Source organism: Phocoena sinus, chromosome 6 (assembly GCF_008692025.1).
Source record: "Phocoena sinus isolate mPhoSin1 chromosome 6, mPhoSin1.pri, whole genome shotgun sequence".
In the NCBI taxonomy this organism is placed as follows: domain Eukaryota; kingdom Metazoa; phylum Chordata; class Mammalia; order Artiodactyla; family Phocoenidae; genus Phocoena; species Phocoena sinus.
The window spans coordinates 4291142-4308138 of record NC_045768.1 but is presented as its reverse complement, the minus strand read 5'-3'; the positions used below and the strand labels follow the sequence as shown (position 1 = coordinate 4308138).

The following is a 16997-nucleotide window of genomic DNA, read 5'->3' as shown; positions in this document are numbered from 1 at the left end:
ACCTTCTTTTTAAATAAAATTAAATACTTTTAAATAACACATTTTAGTGAAAGGTAGCAAGCAAGTGAATTTCATTTCTATTCTAGTACTAGGGAGAATAACCCATGTAATTAAAATATAACAATCATGCTTGGAAAGTTACTCATAATACAGTAAGTGAAAAAAGCAAGCTACAGAATACTATGTAGAGCATGGTGCGCTTTTTTCCCCCCCCCCAAAAGAGAAAAAGTAAAAAAAGATGTGCATAGTACAAGGACTGGAAGTAGATATAACAAAATGTTACCAGTGATTACTTCTGGGTAGCATAAATAGGGGTTGGGTTTTTCCCTTTCTTTTCGTTTATCTGCATTTGCTACAATCAATAGGACTTTTATAATTAAAATTATTAAACGTTTATGTTTTTAATAACAAGACCTAAAAAAAGCACAACAAAAGAGCTATTCTTCCTGAGCAGCCAAACCTACAAATAAAACAGGTGAACATGCAATGAACAGAACTCACCTATTTGTTTTCAAGTTCCTGTTATAAACGTAATTAGAAGGGAAGAGACATATGTCTGGGTGCATCCTGTACTGAACGGTGAGCTGTAAGACAGGCAGCCTGCCAATCACGTTGTGCTCCACGTTCTCTTCCAGAAGTTTGTAGAAGCGGGCCATCATCGACTGGTCGTAGCCATACTCCTGGGCCTTCTGAAAGGAGGAAAACAAAGCAATAATCTCCAAGAATTCATTTGTACTTTTCCCACTATTAAAAAAAAATTGCTGAGCTCTAAAATGTATTAGAGGTATTGCCAACAACCAAAGATTCAGAGAAAGAAGATGTTTCCGACTCTAGCCCTAGAAAAGCCATGTAGCTTGACTACAAAAGTTAAGGTATTTTCTCCTTATTTAGAAAACCCACATACTGCTTATGAACGAGATGTGATCTTGTGAATGACCACAACTGTCGCTATTTTGGTGCTAACAGGGGTCACCTGAAAGAATCGATGATAAAAGCAGCAAAGAACTGTAACACAGATTTTAACAATTATTTCTGGGCTATGCTCTCACAACTAGAAATAATGAATGTCATTGTAAATAAGCCTCTGAAAGACCAATTTCTTCATCCATCCATCATATACTGAGCAGCTAAAACTTGGGGTGCTGAGAGTCTACAGTGAATAAGATCAAGTGTCACAGAACTTACATTCTAGTGGAGGAGATAGGCAACTAAGTTGATTTCATAAATCCAAGAAAGGGTTACAAACCTGTGATCTGAAATACAGTGACTTAATTGACAAACGAAGAAAACTGTCTTAATGTTATCACGGTCGTGCCTTGGGATATACTTTTCAATGGTAGCATCATATCAAGATTCAAAAAGTATTATATCTTAAATAATCTAGAAGCAGAAAATGTGCTCTGGAAAACCCACTAAGATGATGCAATCTTTATAAGTGATGTTGACAATATGAGCATTGAAGATGTATGTGCAAAGTTTTAATAAACCTGTTTCACAAACTATCAGAGTGGAGAAAACAGGCATTACTTCTTATTAGTATTATTTATGTGTGATGATTTACATATGTGATATTAAATAGGTTTGTATAATTAAAGAGAATATTTTTAGTAGACATTTGGCAATTTCATCTATACCCCCCCCAAAGTTTATCTATTCAAGTTAGCTAAAAAAACCCCATTTACTTCACTCTGGGGAAAAAGAAAATGTTTTATATGAGGTAACACAACTACTTCCAGAAAAAAAACTAGTCCATCCTACAAAATGATGGAGATTTTTATGTTTTGACATGAACATATATTCCTGATCTATTTACTGACTGGAAAAAAGGTAATTTGGTACAGACTGATTCTGCCACCTTTAAACAAGGTCAAAACCTACATACATATACACAAATTTATACATTCCCTATAACCATCTGACATTCTGAATTTAGTAACTTATTTACTGTCTGTTACCCTCTAGAATGTCAGCTTCATGAGGGCAGGGATTTTTGTGTTTTCATCACTGTCATGACACCAGAACTTAAAAACAGTGCCTGAATTAGCCTGGCACTCAATGAACACAGACTGAAAAAAAAGTCAACACGCACATGCCCACAAACAGTTCAAATACTCACTAAACTGTTCATAGTAATTATCCCTAGGGTTAGAAAGGCATGTTGAGAAAATTAACTTTGTAATTATTTTCTGAAATTTTCTCAATAAGCCTCTATTTATTTTTGCGACAATAAGAAAAGTCCAAATGGATTTTTCTCACTTCTGCTGTTTTTAATCAATCACCAAAGTAGACAGTAATGTTGAGGCCTATTGACAACCTTTTTCACTAACCACAGGCTAAGGCCCTTCAGGAAGTTAGATGAGTAGGTTTCTGAAATACCGCATTATTCAAAGAATGCAGGGCAGAGCTGGCTCCTCCTAGTTGTCCACAAGCAGAGCCCCCTGCAGCAGCTCTGCCCTATGGACAAGGTTTTCACTCAGGGATGCGGGCACTCCTAGGCTACTCCCTTGAACAGTCATGCACGCGTGTTCAGATGTCAAAGAACTGCACTATCATTTTGATGATTCCAAAGTCAAAGAACAGTAGTAACAAAAACAACTTGCTTTCTTTCCATAACGTAACAGAAATGCTGTGAAAATGGTCTGTTCTCTGGGACTGTTTATGCAGCCACTACTCTCTATTTGTACAAATTATGTATCAGTAAAATGCTCAAATTTCATTAAATTTCAAAACCATCATCTAGACCTATGAAGATTACCCAAAACATCTGAATCCTGACTCTGCTGTGCATTTCTAGGACCCATCTTTAGTGAGATTTAAGAAGCAAAGTGAAGGGGACCACAACTTTGGTGCTCATCTTCCCACAAGCACAGCCCACAACCTCCTTCCTTTCACCACCTTCCCTTTCAGAGGATGTGAGGGACGCTGGCATTCTCCCGCGCTATAGGATACAGAATCCTAAAATTGAAAACGTTACTGTAAGAATAATTTCTCTTTATACTGTTTTCCTCAAATTTGCACATATTTAAATATACATCAGGAGGTTGGATTCTTTTCCTTGCTTTTAAAGTTTTTCTTTTATTATTGTTTTGGTGTTTATGTTACTAAAATAAATCAGATACAGCCCTTAGAACAGCTGCACACTGCCTTTCCCAAAGGAACAGCTCACTGCACATGGGACGTCCTCCTCCTAAACTTCTGGCCTGTGACACTCACACGGCTCCTGTCACACACGCATAAGCACATTATGAACAGAGGAACATCTCCGGAGACCTTTACTATGAAGGCTCTCAACAGTGGTTCTCTTTTCTCAGCCATTCCCTGTTCTTCCCTGCAAATAAGAGATGATCCAAGAAAGACTGCCCCACCGCCCAAAACAAAAAAAACCCAAACAAGCCCCTTCCACTTTAAAGCAACACGAATGTGAAAAAACGTACCACAGAAATGACTGTGGGAGGGAGCTGCTTAGGATCTCCTACGAGGATGAGCTTGTTGCAACGATGGATGAGCGGAGTAAGAGTTTCAACTTCACAAGACTGTCCGGCCTTGGTAAGAGAGTACAGAATGGAGACATAATCAGAATTATCTCTATTATTTATTTATCCATACACAGTCTATCCAATTCATAAGAGTCCTAACCATTCAGAAACATACACTTTCTCCTTCTGCACCAAAGATCAAAAATAAGAGCTTTCTTTGGTTAGAAAACAAAACAACAAAAACATTCTAAACGCCAAGCGGGGGAAAAAAACCCCACACACGTTTTGAAGTCAGCCACCACTCAGGTGCCACTACCACTTGGGAAGCAGCCATAAGCTAGAAGGGCCATGTCACATCCCCAGTTTGTTTTCTTTGTCCCCGCTGGGCACGTGCCTCAGGGGATTGCGTGTCTGTGTGTCCCACCCCCATCCCACTCTCTTCCTTCTTCCTCAGTAGGCCGCTTCAGTTGCAAGACTCAAGCTTCTTTTCAATTCAATGGCATTTCCTTCAATTATTTCATCACTTCCATCTTTTCTATTCCTTCGTTTTGGTGAATACTGGATCTTGGATCTCCTGGATGGGTTCTCTGTACCTCATTTTCCATCTCTTTTGTCTTCTAGCTCTACATCCTGGCAAATAGTAGGTACCCAATAAATGTTTGCTCAATGAATGAAGTAGGAATAAAGATATCAGCTGAAAATATGGTGGCTCAGAGCTGTCCAGAGTTATATTAAAAATGCTTCAAAAGGTAACCAGAGATATCCCAAGCAAGAGCTACAATAATCCTTGGGAGGGATTTTTATGAAGAACAATCAGGAATCCCTAAGACTACAGTCCCAATACTGAAAAAGTAATTTTCATCGTGGTGGGTCACTAGCAGCACATTTCAACGTAAGGGAATACACATGTAATGGCAGGTCAAAATCAGATGCAAAGACCACTTTGTCAACATCTCGGCAGCCACTCTTCATCTAAGACTTACTCCTAGGCAAAGCTGCATGGCCGACTGCTTACTGACCTCATCAACAATGACGCAACTAAAGGGGACACCCCCTTGCCCACGGAAAGCAGCCTCGAGCAGCAAACCACCACTCGTGCTCAGTGTGCAGCAGATGATGTGGGACTCTAAGATGATGGTGTTCTGTGTCTTTTGTGGGCGTCCTTGAACCTAAGAGAATAAAAGTTAATCAACATTCAGTTGTATATAAATTCCTAACTACACTCATTATGTGGCAGGATAATGTCTAGTAAAAGGTAGGAACCTCAAACCTAGAAAACAGCAGAAACATTCAAGATAATCAGAAGCCACCAGAAAGAACACTTTGCAGTGGAGTCTAATCTCAGAACATGAGTTAATAAGCACATTAAGAAAAATTTATTCAGGGTTTAATTTGGACGAAGTGGATTACAATTCTTACAGCCTGATGTATGAGGGGAGGTATCAGAATAAGCAAAGATTAAGTAATTCTACTGAGCTGTGAAGCAATTATCTGAGTAAAACCAGGATTGTGAAGCAATTATCTGAGTAAAACCAGGATCAGAACTAAGCCTGAACATACCCTTTTCTGTTAGTTTTTAAGTACGTAATATTGTTCTCTCTTTTATAAGGGCTAGTACCAACAAAAACGCCTGTGAAACTGACAAGCATTCTACTTCCACAGTAGAATCCTACAACCTTGGTCCAGACTATAATGGAATAAACTGTGATGGAGACTGACAGTATGAATGACACCTCACAATGCATATCATTCAGTGTTCAAATTAATAAACTAGTACTGTCATCAGAGATTCAGTTAGCCTATTTCCCCTCCTGAAAAAGCTGTCGTGAATCATCCCTGAACATATGATAGATTCAACCATGGATGCCACGGCGTGTGTTGTGAGAAGAGGGTGGTGACTGTGGCCTTCTGGTGCTCACATGTTAACTGTCACATACCTCTCCTCTCAGCCATCTAATGAGTAAAACTGCCAAGTACAATTAATTTAATGGCCCAAAGAACAACGTGATCAGTGGCAAAAACCATAATACTGGTAAACCTGGAATTCATCCTTCAACATGGGAAGATTAATTTTGGGCTCAGCTTAAAGTTATAATAAAAAGCTTTCCACATAATTTTTAATAAACAAACTGCTAGTGGAAATATGCATTAAGTTCAATTATACTTATTTAGCCACACAGAGAAGGTCAATAATACATTCAAGAGAAAAACCTCAGCTCAAAAATACAAATACCATTACCGGTTGAGTATTACCCTCTCTTTCCCTGACCCCCAATTCATTTCATTAAGGGCTGCACTCTGGTGACGGGGTACACACCTGGCTCATCCTAGCTTTGACCAATCTAAATGTTAGTTGATACTTTTATATCCAAAGAATACTGGGAAAAGTTATACATATTATAGAAGGATTTTTGTCATCAAAAACAAGTAAAAAGAGTATGTGCTTTCAGCCAAAAACTGAGAAAAAAGGTGCTTGTATTTCTTGGGCCACATCCCAGCCACTGTCACTCTACCTGAATTCAGACATGTAATTTTTTTCCTGTATTTTCAAATATTTATTTATTTATTTGGCTACGCTGGGTCTTAGTTGTGGCATGTGGGATCTTCCCTGCAGCGTGTGGGATCTTTAGTTGCGGCATGAGGGATCTTTTAGTTGTGGCATGCGGGCTCTTAGTTGCAGCACACGGGATCTAGTTCCCTGACCAGGGATCACACCCACACCCCCTGCAATGGAAGCACAGAGTCCTAACCACTGGACGGCCAGGGAATTCCCCCAAATTTTTAAATGTAATTGAGAAAAGACCATAGGTTGTCTGAACTATTTCGTAAGTTAAAAAAAAGAAAAAGTAATACCAGGAAAATGCTACAGGTGAACTACTTACCTCTTTAACTTTAGAAGCAAGCTCCTGCCTTTCTTTTGAAACTTTGACAATTTTTTCATCTAATTCTTGCCTCTGGAAAAAAATCAGAATGCCATCATTAAAATTAAATTAAGCGTTTTAAAATGCTTTCCAGTGGACTACCTCACATTTCAAAAGGGTGAGCCAGTACTTTACTAATGAAAAACTGATTCACCCAGTGTGTTTTCTCTATACGAGTCTTCCTGTATTGCTGTGTGTCAGAGTTTAGCTAAGCTACTCCATGGTACTGCTGCCCTGGCATCCATTTTTGTTTGGCCAAGCAGCCTGCAGAGACCCCAAACTAACTCTAGGCCCCTTCACACACACGCACGCCCTAGACGGCAGCCTGTGGAGTCACCAGCCCACCAGCCAACATAAGCTCTTGTGATCAACAGTCTCCCCTGCCATCCAGTGCCTTCCCCTTATATGCCCTTTAGATAAGACCCTCCAAGCAACTTACCAAAACCCTGCTCTTTTGGTTAAAATTGGCCAATCCAGCCCTAGCCTGGGAACCCCAAAGTACTCCACCCATGGACTCTGATAATGACATGTGCGCCAGGGCCTGCCTCTCTCTCTGCACTCTCCCTTGACCTGCCTGTCACGCCCCACAAGGCATGCCTTATACCTTCTTCAAGACCTGTGAAAATAAACTTCTCTATTTCGATTTCGATTTTCTCTTGTGGTCTGTTTTTAAACATCAGCTCATTATAAAGCAACCCAACAACCAGCACCCCATGTTTCAATTCGTAGGTGTTAATTTGATAAATTCTTTTTTTTTTTTTTTTTTTTTTTTTTTGCCACACTGTGCGGCATGAGGGATCCCTAGTTCCCTGAGCAGGGATCGAACCTGAGCTCCCTTCAGTGTTAAGTGCAGATTCTTAACCACTGGACCACCAGGGAAGTCCAATAAATCCTTAATACTGTGTATGATTCAGTTCTGTTCAGGGTACTGCAGGTATGCTCTTTCTGCTTAAGCAGGCCAACCCTTGGGGCATCACTTATGTGTTACCTACTCTGCCTTCATGCCATTAACAGTGGCGTTCAGTGGCTAAAACAGACTCCACATGGCCTGCAAAGTCTAAAATATTTACTATCTTGTTCTTTTAAGAAAAGTTTAACCCCTAATGTAAGGCATACCATTTCTGTGTACATTTTTGTGTGTGTGTGTGTGCAGTACGCGGGCCTCTCACTGTTGTGGCCTCTCCCGCTGCGGAGCACAGGCTCCGGACGCGCAGGCTCAGCGGCCATGGCTCACGGGCCCAGCCGCTCCGCGGCATGTGGGATCTTCCCGGACCGGGGCACGAACCCGTGTCCCCTGCATCGGCAGGTGGACTCTCAACCACTGCGCCACCAGGGAAGCCCTGTGTACATTTTTATACACAAATTATGCTATTCCACAATGAAAGAATTGCATCAAATACTCACCAACTAGTTTATCTACGAGCTATTAAAAAACACTGATCAAGAAATGTTTAGATACCTGTAGCTCCCTTCCACCTCGGCATAAAGCACGCTGGCGGGAAAGTTCATCTAGTTGATGATCTAGAAATTCCTTTCTTCTATGCATCTCCTGAATATGAGAAGGTAATTCTTTTTCTTTAAAAAAAAATAAATAAAATAAAAGATAAACAACTGCTCATTCTAACGAATATATACATATGCATACACAATGAGAAGAAAAACTAGCTTCCAAAACTAGACTACTTCTAGGGTCTCCAAATTACCTCTAATGCCCACGCCATTTTCTACCATACAAAAAGAAACAGAAATCAATTAATATATACCTTTATTCAGTACTTACTCATTCTGTGGTTAACTTGGCTGTCCAAACTGAATTTTAGGACCTCAGCATTAATAGACTTTTCTGGACCTAGACGTAGTAAATTTATATCTCCACAGTTTCCTGTTGATAAAAGTCACACTTAGAGATTAATAAGAACACTGTCAGTTTCTGTACATAATAACTATTTCTAAGCAAATATATTAACAGTCAGAGAAAGGAGCTAACATGAACTATTAATCAACCAAATACCTGGAACTGCACTAGAGGTCCCACACACATTCTTTTAGATTTGCTTCATAAGAATCCTATAAGGCAAGGACCTATTTCCACCTAATAAAAGCTACTGAGGTTGCATAAACAGTACACTGCAGAGCTGAGATTCTATTACACTAACGCTTCTCAAACTATGTTCTATACATCACTCCATGGTAAAATGTATTTGGGAAATGGCGAGTGAAAATAAAACAAATTTCTTGACCATAGGATATTTCGAAGATGAAGACTTTTATCTATTAATACATGTCTGAATTCCCCAAACAGAATCTTACGCGACCATCATATGCTTTCTGCAGGATACTGAGAACCAAGGTTTTGAAACTGCTCCACATCACAATGCCACTCCAGGATCTAAGGGACACAAGAAGCTGGAAATTCTGGAATACGGTAATTCCAAAAACTGTCAGCATCATTTAACTGGTTTATTAACCACATTTTAATTTTAGGTTAGCACATTTCAGGTATTATTTAATCTAACAATCTCCCACTGCTTCACTGAACTAAACTATAGCAATCATGCAGCGTTTATTAGCTCTTATCCCAATCTGACACATCACATACTTGTTTGCTAACTCCCTCCACTGAATCCAAGTCCTATAAGAACCAGGTTTTGTTTTGGTCACTGCCTAGAACAGCAGCTGGCACGTAAGTACAATAAACGTATGTTCAATGAATAAATGAGCTCATTATACAGCTGTCTACACATATTTTTGTTCCTAGTTCAGCTCATTCTTCTAAAATTTGAAGCCATCTTCTCTGACCAACATTTACTTGAAGGTTTCAAAATTGCTAACCTGTGTTTCTACCAGAAAGGTGGATGAGATTTATACCCACTATAAGCACCTAAAAATGCTCCAGAAATTAAAACAGACATCCTTTAAAATGCAGGGTGAGCTCAGAAGGATGTAAGAGAAATTCCTAGGGGCCAAAAACAAAGAGAAAGGTGAAAACCAGAGGTGAAAGCCCCTGAGCTGCTGTGGCTTCCCTGGAGGGAACAGGGTGAGGGCTGGTCACTCTCTAGGTGCTTAGGTGTTTGTTTTTTAATTTACATACAATAAAATGCAAAGATTTAAAAATCCTTAGTTCTACGGAGTTTGACAAATATCTACAACAGCAAAACTACCATTCCAATCAACATATAGAAATTTTATAATGGGGGCTTGGATTTTAAAGCCCACTAGAAAGCAAGAGGGCATGGAAGAGGTGGAGGGATGAAAAAGACATGAATCTATCTTGGCCTGGGCTTAGCTGGGAAAAAAATAAACTCTCTTCGAGGACTTTCCAACTATAGGCCCATGCCACATGTGGACTTAAGAGTCTAAATACATAATACAGAGAATCACAAAGGTGACCCAACCAAAATACAGGTGAGATTTTTAAAATGAGAATACAGTGAACAATGTTATACCAATATATTTGAAAACCTAAGGTGAAGTGGAGATTTTTCTTGAATAATATGAATTAGCAAAACTCACTCAAATGTAGAAAACTTGAATAAACCAACAAATTAAAGACATTCAGCAGACAGAAACTTATCCATCTGTCAAAAAATAGACAAAAAACAAACAAACAAGAAGTCCCCCCAAAAAACAACACTAAAAACAAATTAACCTTCAAGTAACAGGTATTCTCTGTCTTATATGAAACATTCCAAATAAATGTCTGTATAACTTCATTTTTAAAGTCTGTATAACTTCAATACTAAAACCAAAGATATGACAAAGAAAAATTACAGGCTGGCCTCATTTAAAAAAATCAATAGCAGGGTTTCCCCAGTGGCGCAGTGGTTGAGAGTCCACCTGCCGATGCGGGGGACACGGGTTCGTGCCCCGGTCCGGGAAGATCCCACATGCCGCGGAGCGGCTGGGCCCGTGAGCCATGGCCGCTGAGCCTGCGCGTCCGGAGCCTGTGCTCTGCAACGGGAGAGGCCACAACAGTGAGAGGCCCGTGTACCGCAAAAAAAAAAAAAAAATCAATAGCAATCCAGCAATGTGTTAAAAAATAATAGTACACAACCAAGTTGACCTTATTCTAGGAATCAAAGATATTTTCACATTAGAAAAGCATTGTAGGGAATCCCCTGGCAGTCCAGTGGTTGGGACTCGGCACTTTCACTGCCGTGGGCCTGGGTTCAAACCCTGGTCGGGGAACTAAGATCCCTTAAGCCTCGGGGGAGGGAGGGAAGGGGGGAAGGGAGGGAGGGAGGGAGGGAGGGAGGGAGGAAGGAAGGAAGGGAGGAAGGAAGGAAGGAAGGAAGGAAGGAAGGAAAGAAAAGCAGAATTCCCTGGTTAGGACTCTGTGCTTCCATTGCTGCGCGGTTGGGGGGAGGGGGGATATGAATGGAAAAAAAAACTGCATGCAATAAAATTCAACACCCAGTCATTAAAAAAACCTCTAATTAGACGGGGACTTTTTTAACCTGATAAAAGGGTATATACCAAACCCCAGAAACAAACATCACACTTAATGGTGAGATGTCCAAGGTATTTCCTTAAAGGACACCCAGGACCACTGGACATAGTGAAAAGAAGCAAAAATGAAAGTACTGAAAAAGAAGAAAAAAGCTGTCTTTACTGACAAGAGACTTCATTTCCTCTCTAACAAAAAAATTTAAAAATCCAACCTAGACACGACACTTGTGCCACCTTCGTCCCAGCCTTCTTGTGTTGTCAACCCACACCTGAAAAAGTGCTTATTAACCCTCCCTCAGGGAAAGGAAAGTGAAAACCGCGTGGGAACTGTTCTCGGTTGTATAATTTGATACAACCACTTTGGAGCAGAACCGGGCCCTATCTAGAGGCTGCACAAATCCTTCAACCCAGCATTTTCATTTCTAGGTATATATACACTAGACCAGTGTTTTTATAAACTCTTTTGACCGTGATCTATAGTATGAGGTACACTTCACATTGAAAGCCAGTACACTCATACCTCACCAATAAAACAGGTTTCACAAAACAATACTTACCCCTCACTACCTACACTCTAATCTTTTCTGTTCTCTTCTATTCTATCTTATCTTGTTTAAGTATGCTGGTTCTGATCTCCCTAAACTGATTTCACAATCCACTAACCTAGTCACAAGCCACAGTGTGAAAGCACTGCCCTAGCAGCCTGTATGAATACTCAGGAGACGTGAGTAAGGACACAGTATTCCAGTGTGCTCCCTTCAGCTGCTGTATAGTACAACACAATACAACTCAGTCACTGCAGTAAACGTTTTCATCCTGCACTGGAGAAACAGGCACAAGTACAGGAATAAAGTTTGAAATAACAACAACAAAAAAAAAAAAATGGAAAAGAACTTACACTGCTATCAATGGATAACGAATAAACCGTGCACTCATATGATGAAATGCCCTATAGCGGCTGACATGAATGACCGCATCCATATACAGCGAGACATAAGGCCACAGTTCCCACAAACATAATGGTGAGTAGAAAAGCTGCAGTTGACAATGCATTTTAAGTTTTAAAAGCAAATGAATTCTACATGTAGCTAATACATATGCAATAAAGGAAACACGTGTGTGATCCCTCCGAATAAAGACGACACATCCCACCTGCTCTTGCAGCTGGTGTGGCCATGGGACTAAGTTCTGGCCAAAAGGAAATAAGCAGAGGTGCTACTGGCAGCGTCTCAGAACTTTTCTTAAAGCACGGCTAGTATATCTGTCCCCTTTTCCTTGCACTTGCTAGATGTGACTACTGGTGCTGGAGCAGCCATTTCTGACCATGAGGTGAACTAAGGAGTGGGGGGGTCACACGTAGTAGAGCAACAAGGTAGAAAGACCCTAGGTCTCTGAAGACTCGGAAGCAGAGTCATCAGGCCAGTATCATCCCTCAACTGTCCATCTCTGGGCTTCTGAGTAAGAAGGAAATAAACTTCTATCATAGTTAAGCCACTGTACTTGGAGTGTCTATTATTTGCAGCCCAACTGAATCATAACTGATTTAGGTCACTGCCAGGTAACCTCAAGGAAAATAAAATTTGGTTAGGGAAGACAAGATACATGTGCTTAGAAGAGCAGCCCGACCCAGAGCCACAACCACGCCACTCAGGATGGCTGGTGTGAGAGCAGGTGTTAAGGTTAAGTGCACAGAAATGACTTTACACATTCACTCAAGCATCCCGAATCCTCAGTGGCAATGCTCTTCAATCTGTCAACTGTACTGAAAAGACTTATCTCTGTGGTATACTTTACATCTCAACTCTTCAGCTTCTCCACCTATAAAATGTAGATAGGTTATTTATTGCGTGGCTCAGAGGATTACTCTGAGAGTACTGACACGTACTGAGCACTCGGTAACCATAAGTGATGACTGCTCTAGCTTTTGCGTCACTAAACATCTACTAAGTCCCAACTGAGTGCCAGGCACTGTTCCAGGCACTGGGGTTACTACAGTGAACACATTTTTAAAAGCCCTTGCCTTGGTGGAGCTCATTATATTCTAGCTATACTGAACCATCCATGGTTCTCTGGCTTCTGGTCCTTTTTATTTACAGTAAGTTCCATGAGAGTCCTCTCCCCACTTCACGGCCTCATTGCTCTTCCAAGTTTCATCTTAGATATCATTTCCTCTAAAAGTCTTCCCGAACCCTTACACAACTGAATCAAGGGCTGCTCTAAGGTGTTTCAAACTACCCACATTTTACTCCTATTATAGAGCTTCTACCTTTACAGTATGATTGCCCACTGATCCATCCACTTCCTGTCTCTTTGAGGGTTTCACTGTTGAAACCTCAGTACATAGCACAGGGCCTGGCACAGAATAAATGCTCCAAAATATTCATTAAACAAACCAGTAAGTACACATAGGCCACAGCCTCAAGTAGAAAAAATTACCAGAACTGGCTTGCTCTTTGTCATCCAAGGTTACCCACACTAAACATTGAAAACAAAAACAAATTAAAAGCCCACATAAGTATCATACCCAAAGGATTCTTCTTGTCTTTACACTTCTCTTTGAATTGAAGGATAATTTTTTTCATAAGTTCATCAACAGCTGCATTGGAAGGCGCACACACAAGGACACGGTTTTGTTTGATTTTGGCATTGGAGTTCTCATCTGAATGTCCCCTCCTCTGGTTCGACAATTTGCACCAAACAAACAAACAAAAAATACTGATGAGCTCTATTATGCAGCGTTATAGTTCTTCTCTACTGCCACATATATTTGAAAGTTCCCCTAATAAATAGTTAAAAGTAAATAAAAGCACCTACATCTTACATTGATGTTAAAAAATTACTCTGGCAGGGAATTCCCTGGCAAACGAGTGGTTAGGATGCGGTGCTCTTACTGCCAAGGGCCCAGGTTCGATCCCTGGTCGGGGAACTAAGATCCCACATGGCGTGCCCGCCACCACCCCCCCCCCCCCAAAAAACTACTCTGGCATAAAATTTTATCGTAACTTCTCTGAGCCTTACCTTACTATCCACTTATTTTATTCAATGTTCAAAATGTAGCCCAGAAATACATTCAAGATGGTCTCCTGGGATTAGCTGTGACCTATAATAAAGCCCGAAGACCACCATTCTAGCCCTTAGCATTAGTTTCACACAAGATAACATTTTCTGTTCCTTTTATTTCTTATAATCTTCTCTACCTCTGCTACCGCTTTATCTGATATAGTTCCACACAGTATCAAAAAGATACACAAAAGTGAAGGGAAAAAACGCACTTTAGTACTTATTTACACGTTAGTTAAAGTAAAACAACATACTCAATTAAGGGCACAGATGCCCTCGCGCACACTCTACCTCTGTCAGTAGGCGGTACAGGAGGCCCACAATGGTTTTTGATTTTCCTGTCCCGGGTGGTCCATGAATCAGACAGATCTTGGCAACTGCTGGGGAGTGTTTCACCATGGCATATGCAGTTTCTATTGCTTTCTTTTGGTCTTCATTGAAATCTCTTAGGTGGGCAATCTATACAAAAGACATTAGTGAGAACGAGTGGTTCTTCCTGTGAAGGCACAGGAGAGCAAGAGAGTGGAAGGCATCTGTTTGAATCTGCTGACCTTTGTCAGACAGAAGCTTTGGTGATGATCAGGCAAGACCCCAAAATGACCCTTAATCTAAGAACCACTTTCACTACTGGAAAGAGCTACTGATGAGTGTCTACAGGCCTCAGTCCACCTACAACTACAACAACTATATTTTTATTTGTGATTCTTATAAAGCTGATCACAATAAATTGTTTTGCACTTTTTTTCTTTTTATTCTGTGGTTCTTCCCATTTTAGTCAATTCTCTCTTTAGACAGTAAAAACATTCCAAGATTTCCTTTCCTAACACAAGTCATACAGTCGAAAAAGCATGGATTTTGGGTCAGATTTGAGTCTACACCTCAGTTTCACTCAAAAGCTAGGTCTCTAAACTCCTAACCTCTCTGGGCTTCAGCCTTTGTCGATCATTAAATCCGGGATTCCTTAGAGGGTGAGAACTGTAGTGGAATAACTGAGGATGGAAAGCAGACGTGACCCATGAGCCCCCCCCGCCCCAGCAAACTGGGGGCTGGCGAATAAGCCAGAACTGCAAACAGTCCTGATTGCTTTGAGCACCCCCCCACCCCGGCAAACCGGGGGCCTGCGAAGAAGCACTGAATGCTTTGGACACTGATCCATGAGATGTCCTCAGTATAATCAGAGTGGTGGGAACGCGAGGAGATGTCCTTGTGCTGCGTCAGTATAATCAGAATAATGGTGGGAACCCTGTGCTGCTTTTGCGCTCAAGGACGAAGCACGGCAGGTGCTCACGGAAGCCAGTTATTGCTTCTATAATTAATAAAAACATAGGCTGCTGCTTTGACATTTCTGAAACGTTAAGAAAACAAGTCTTAAAATGTAAACCTAGATAATGCTTTAATAAAAGCTACCACAGCAGGACAGACGGCGCTGTTCTGCCCGAGCCAGCGGCAGCCCTCTACTGCTGTGCTTCGGCACAGTTCATCTCGTGTGATGAGCTGACTTTCGGCCCTGTCATAAGATAAACTACAACAAGAACTGACTGAGAAAATGCATATGAAAGCCCTAACACAAGACAGGGGTTCAAATAACATTCCTTTCCTTCCGCCTGTCTCTGTGTTAATTTCCTGGAACTTACACACAACTCTTACAACAGTGAGAAATATGTGTTCACACAAAATCACAACTTCGTTGTCACACTGGCAACAATACCAGTCAATGCTCCACTGATCATTCAAATGCAAAATTCATTCCATTAAACCTACTCTTACTCCTGCATTTAATCACCTAACAAACAGTTAAGTAGGATGTTCACCTCACATTTTAATGTTGCTCTTCAAGCATATTTTCAATTCCTTTTTGCACTCTACCTTTTTTCCTGAGGTAAGCTGACTAACCTAACACAAAGAACTACTTTGTAATATTAAATATATCACTGGGCACACATGGTGACTATGTCTTTGTTGTAGACAAAAGGGAATGTGTGACAGATAAAAATAACATGATGCTTTAACATCCTGACATGAAATGTTCTGACTTTCCCTGTTATCAAATGACTATCACTCACAATTTTCTCAGATGCTGTAGTTAGTAAATCTTTTGTACAGAAGTCCATGGGGTTTGGATTCAGAACGGCTCTGGCCAGTTGGTTCCGACCACTCAGCAAAGACATGGCTTTCAACTTCCTTTGTGTAGTCACCAGAGAGCTGATTACAAGACATTTCACGAATTCATTTAAATTGACTGGTAAATTATGTTGAGTCTGGATGGAAACGGAACACTCAGATTTCCCATTATGCACTATTATCAAGAAGGAGAAAAGGCAATTTCAGTTACCAGTGAATAACAGTGTCCAGTTAAAAAGGTTACTCAGAACAACATGTTTTGTAACTTTTTTTTTTCTTTTTTTTTTTCTTTTTGTGCAGTACGTGGGCCTCTCACTGTTGTGGCCTCTCCCGTTGCGGAGCACAGGCTCCGGACGTGCAGGCTCAGCGGCCATGGCTCACGGGCCCAGCCGCTCCGCACACGTGGGATCTTCACGGACCGAGGCATGAACCCGTGTCCCCTGCATCGGCAGGCGGACTCTCAACCACTGCGCCACCAGGGAAGCCCTGTAACATGTTTTTTATACATCATTTAAATAATTTTCTCACAAGTATCTACTGACTGCTTCCTAAGAACCAGGCAACGTTCCTGTCTTCTGGAGGCTTATTTTTTAGAAGAAGGGGGCAGATAAGCAAATAAACATGTCAGGTGACGGTAAGTGTTAGGAAAAAGCCGAGAGGGGGGATGAGGAAGTGATGAGGGTTGTGAGGGCGTGCTATCGTAGACAGGAGAGTCAGGGGAGGTCTTCCTGATATGATATTTGAGCAGAGACATGGCATTATGTGAGTGAGCCATGCCCGTAACCAGGGGAAGTGGGTCACAGGCAGAGAACCAGCAACTGCACAGACAATGAGGCAGCGAGGTGCCTGGATTATTTTCAGAACAAAGTGACATGCGCTAACTCACACATGAATCGCTTATTGAGAATGAAGAATAAACTGCAATGGAAAAAGCACAAAAAGACAACTTAAGAGGCTAAAATCTAGGTAA

The 16997-nt window shown here is 41.0% G+C and overlaps 1 protein-coding gene across 4 annotated transcripts in view; it reads right to left on the bottom strand.

Annotated features, from left to right (window-relative positions):
* The window catches only part of SETX (senataxin), a 76396-nt gene that overhangs the window by 11427 nt on the left and 47972 nt on the right, over positions 1-16997 (bottom strand). For 3 of the 4 annotated variants that reach the window (XM_032633940.1, XM_032633943.1, XM_032633941.1), the window contains 9 exons: positions 15970-16202; positions 14198-14365; positions 13371-13521; positions 8178-8279; positions 7857-7972; positions 6359-6430; positions 4496-4645; positions 3435-3542; positions 502-689 (listed from right to left, as the gene is read on the bottom strand). In XM_032633940.1, coding sequence (XP_032489831.1) covers positions 502-689; positions 3435-3542; positions 4496-4645; positions 6359-6430; positions 7857-7972; positions 8178-8279; positions 13371-13521; positions 14198-14365; positions 15970-16202 — 1288 coding nt within the window. The remainder of the gene's footprint in view (positions 1-501; positions 690-3434; positions 3543-4495; positions 4646-6358; positions 6431-7856; positions 7973-8177; positions 8280-13370; positions 13522-14197; positions 14366-15969; positions 16203-16997) is intronic. The other variant, XM_032633942.1, reaches the window with a different exon arrangement.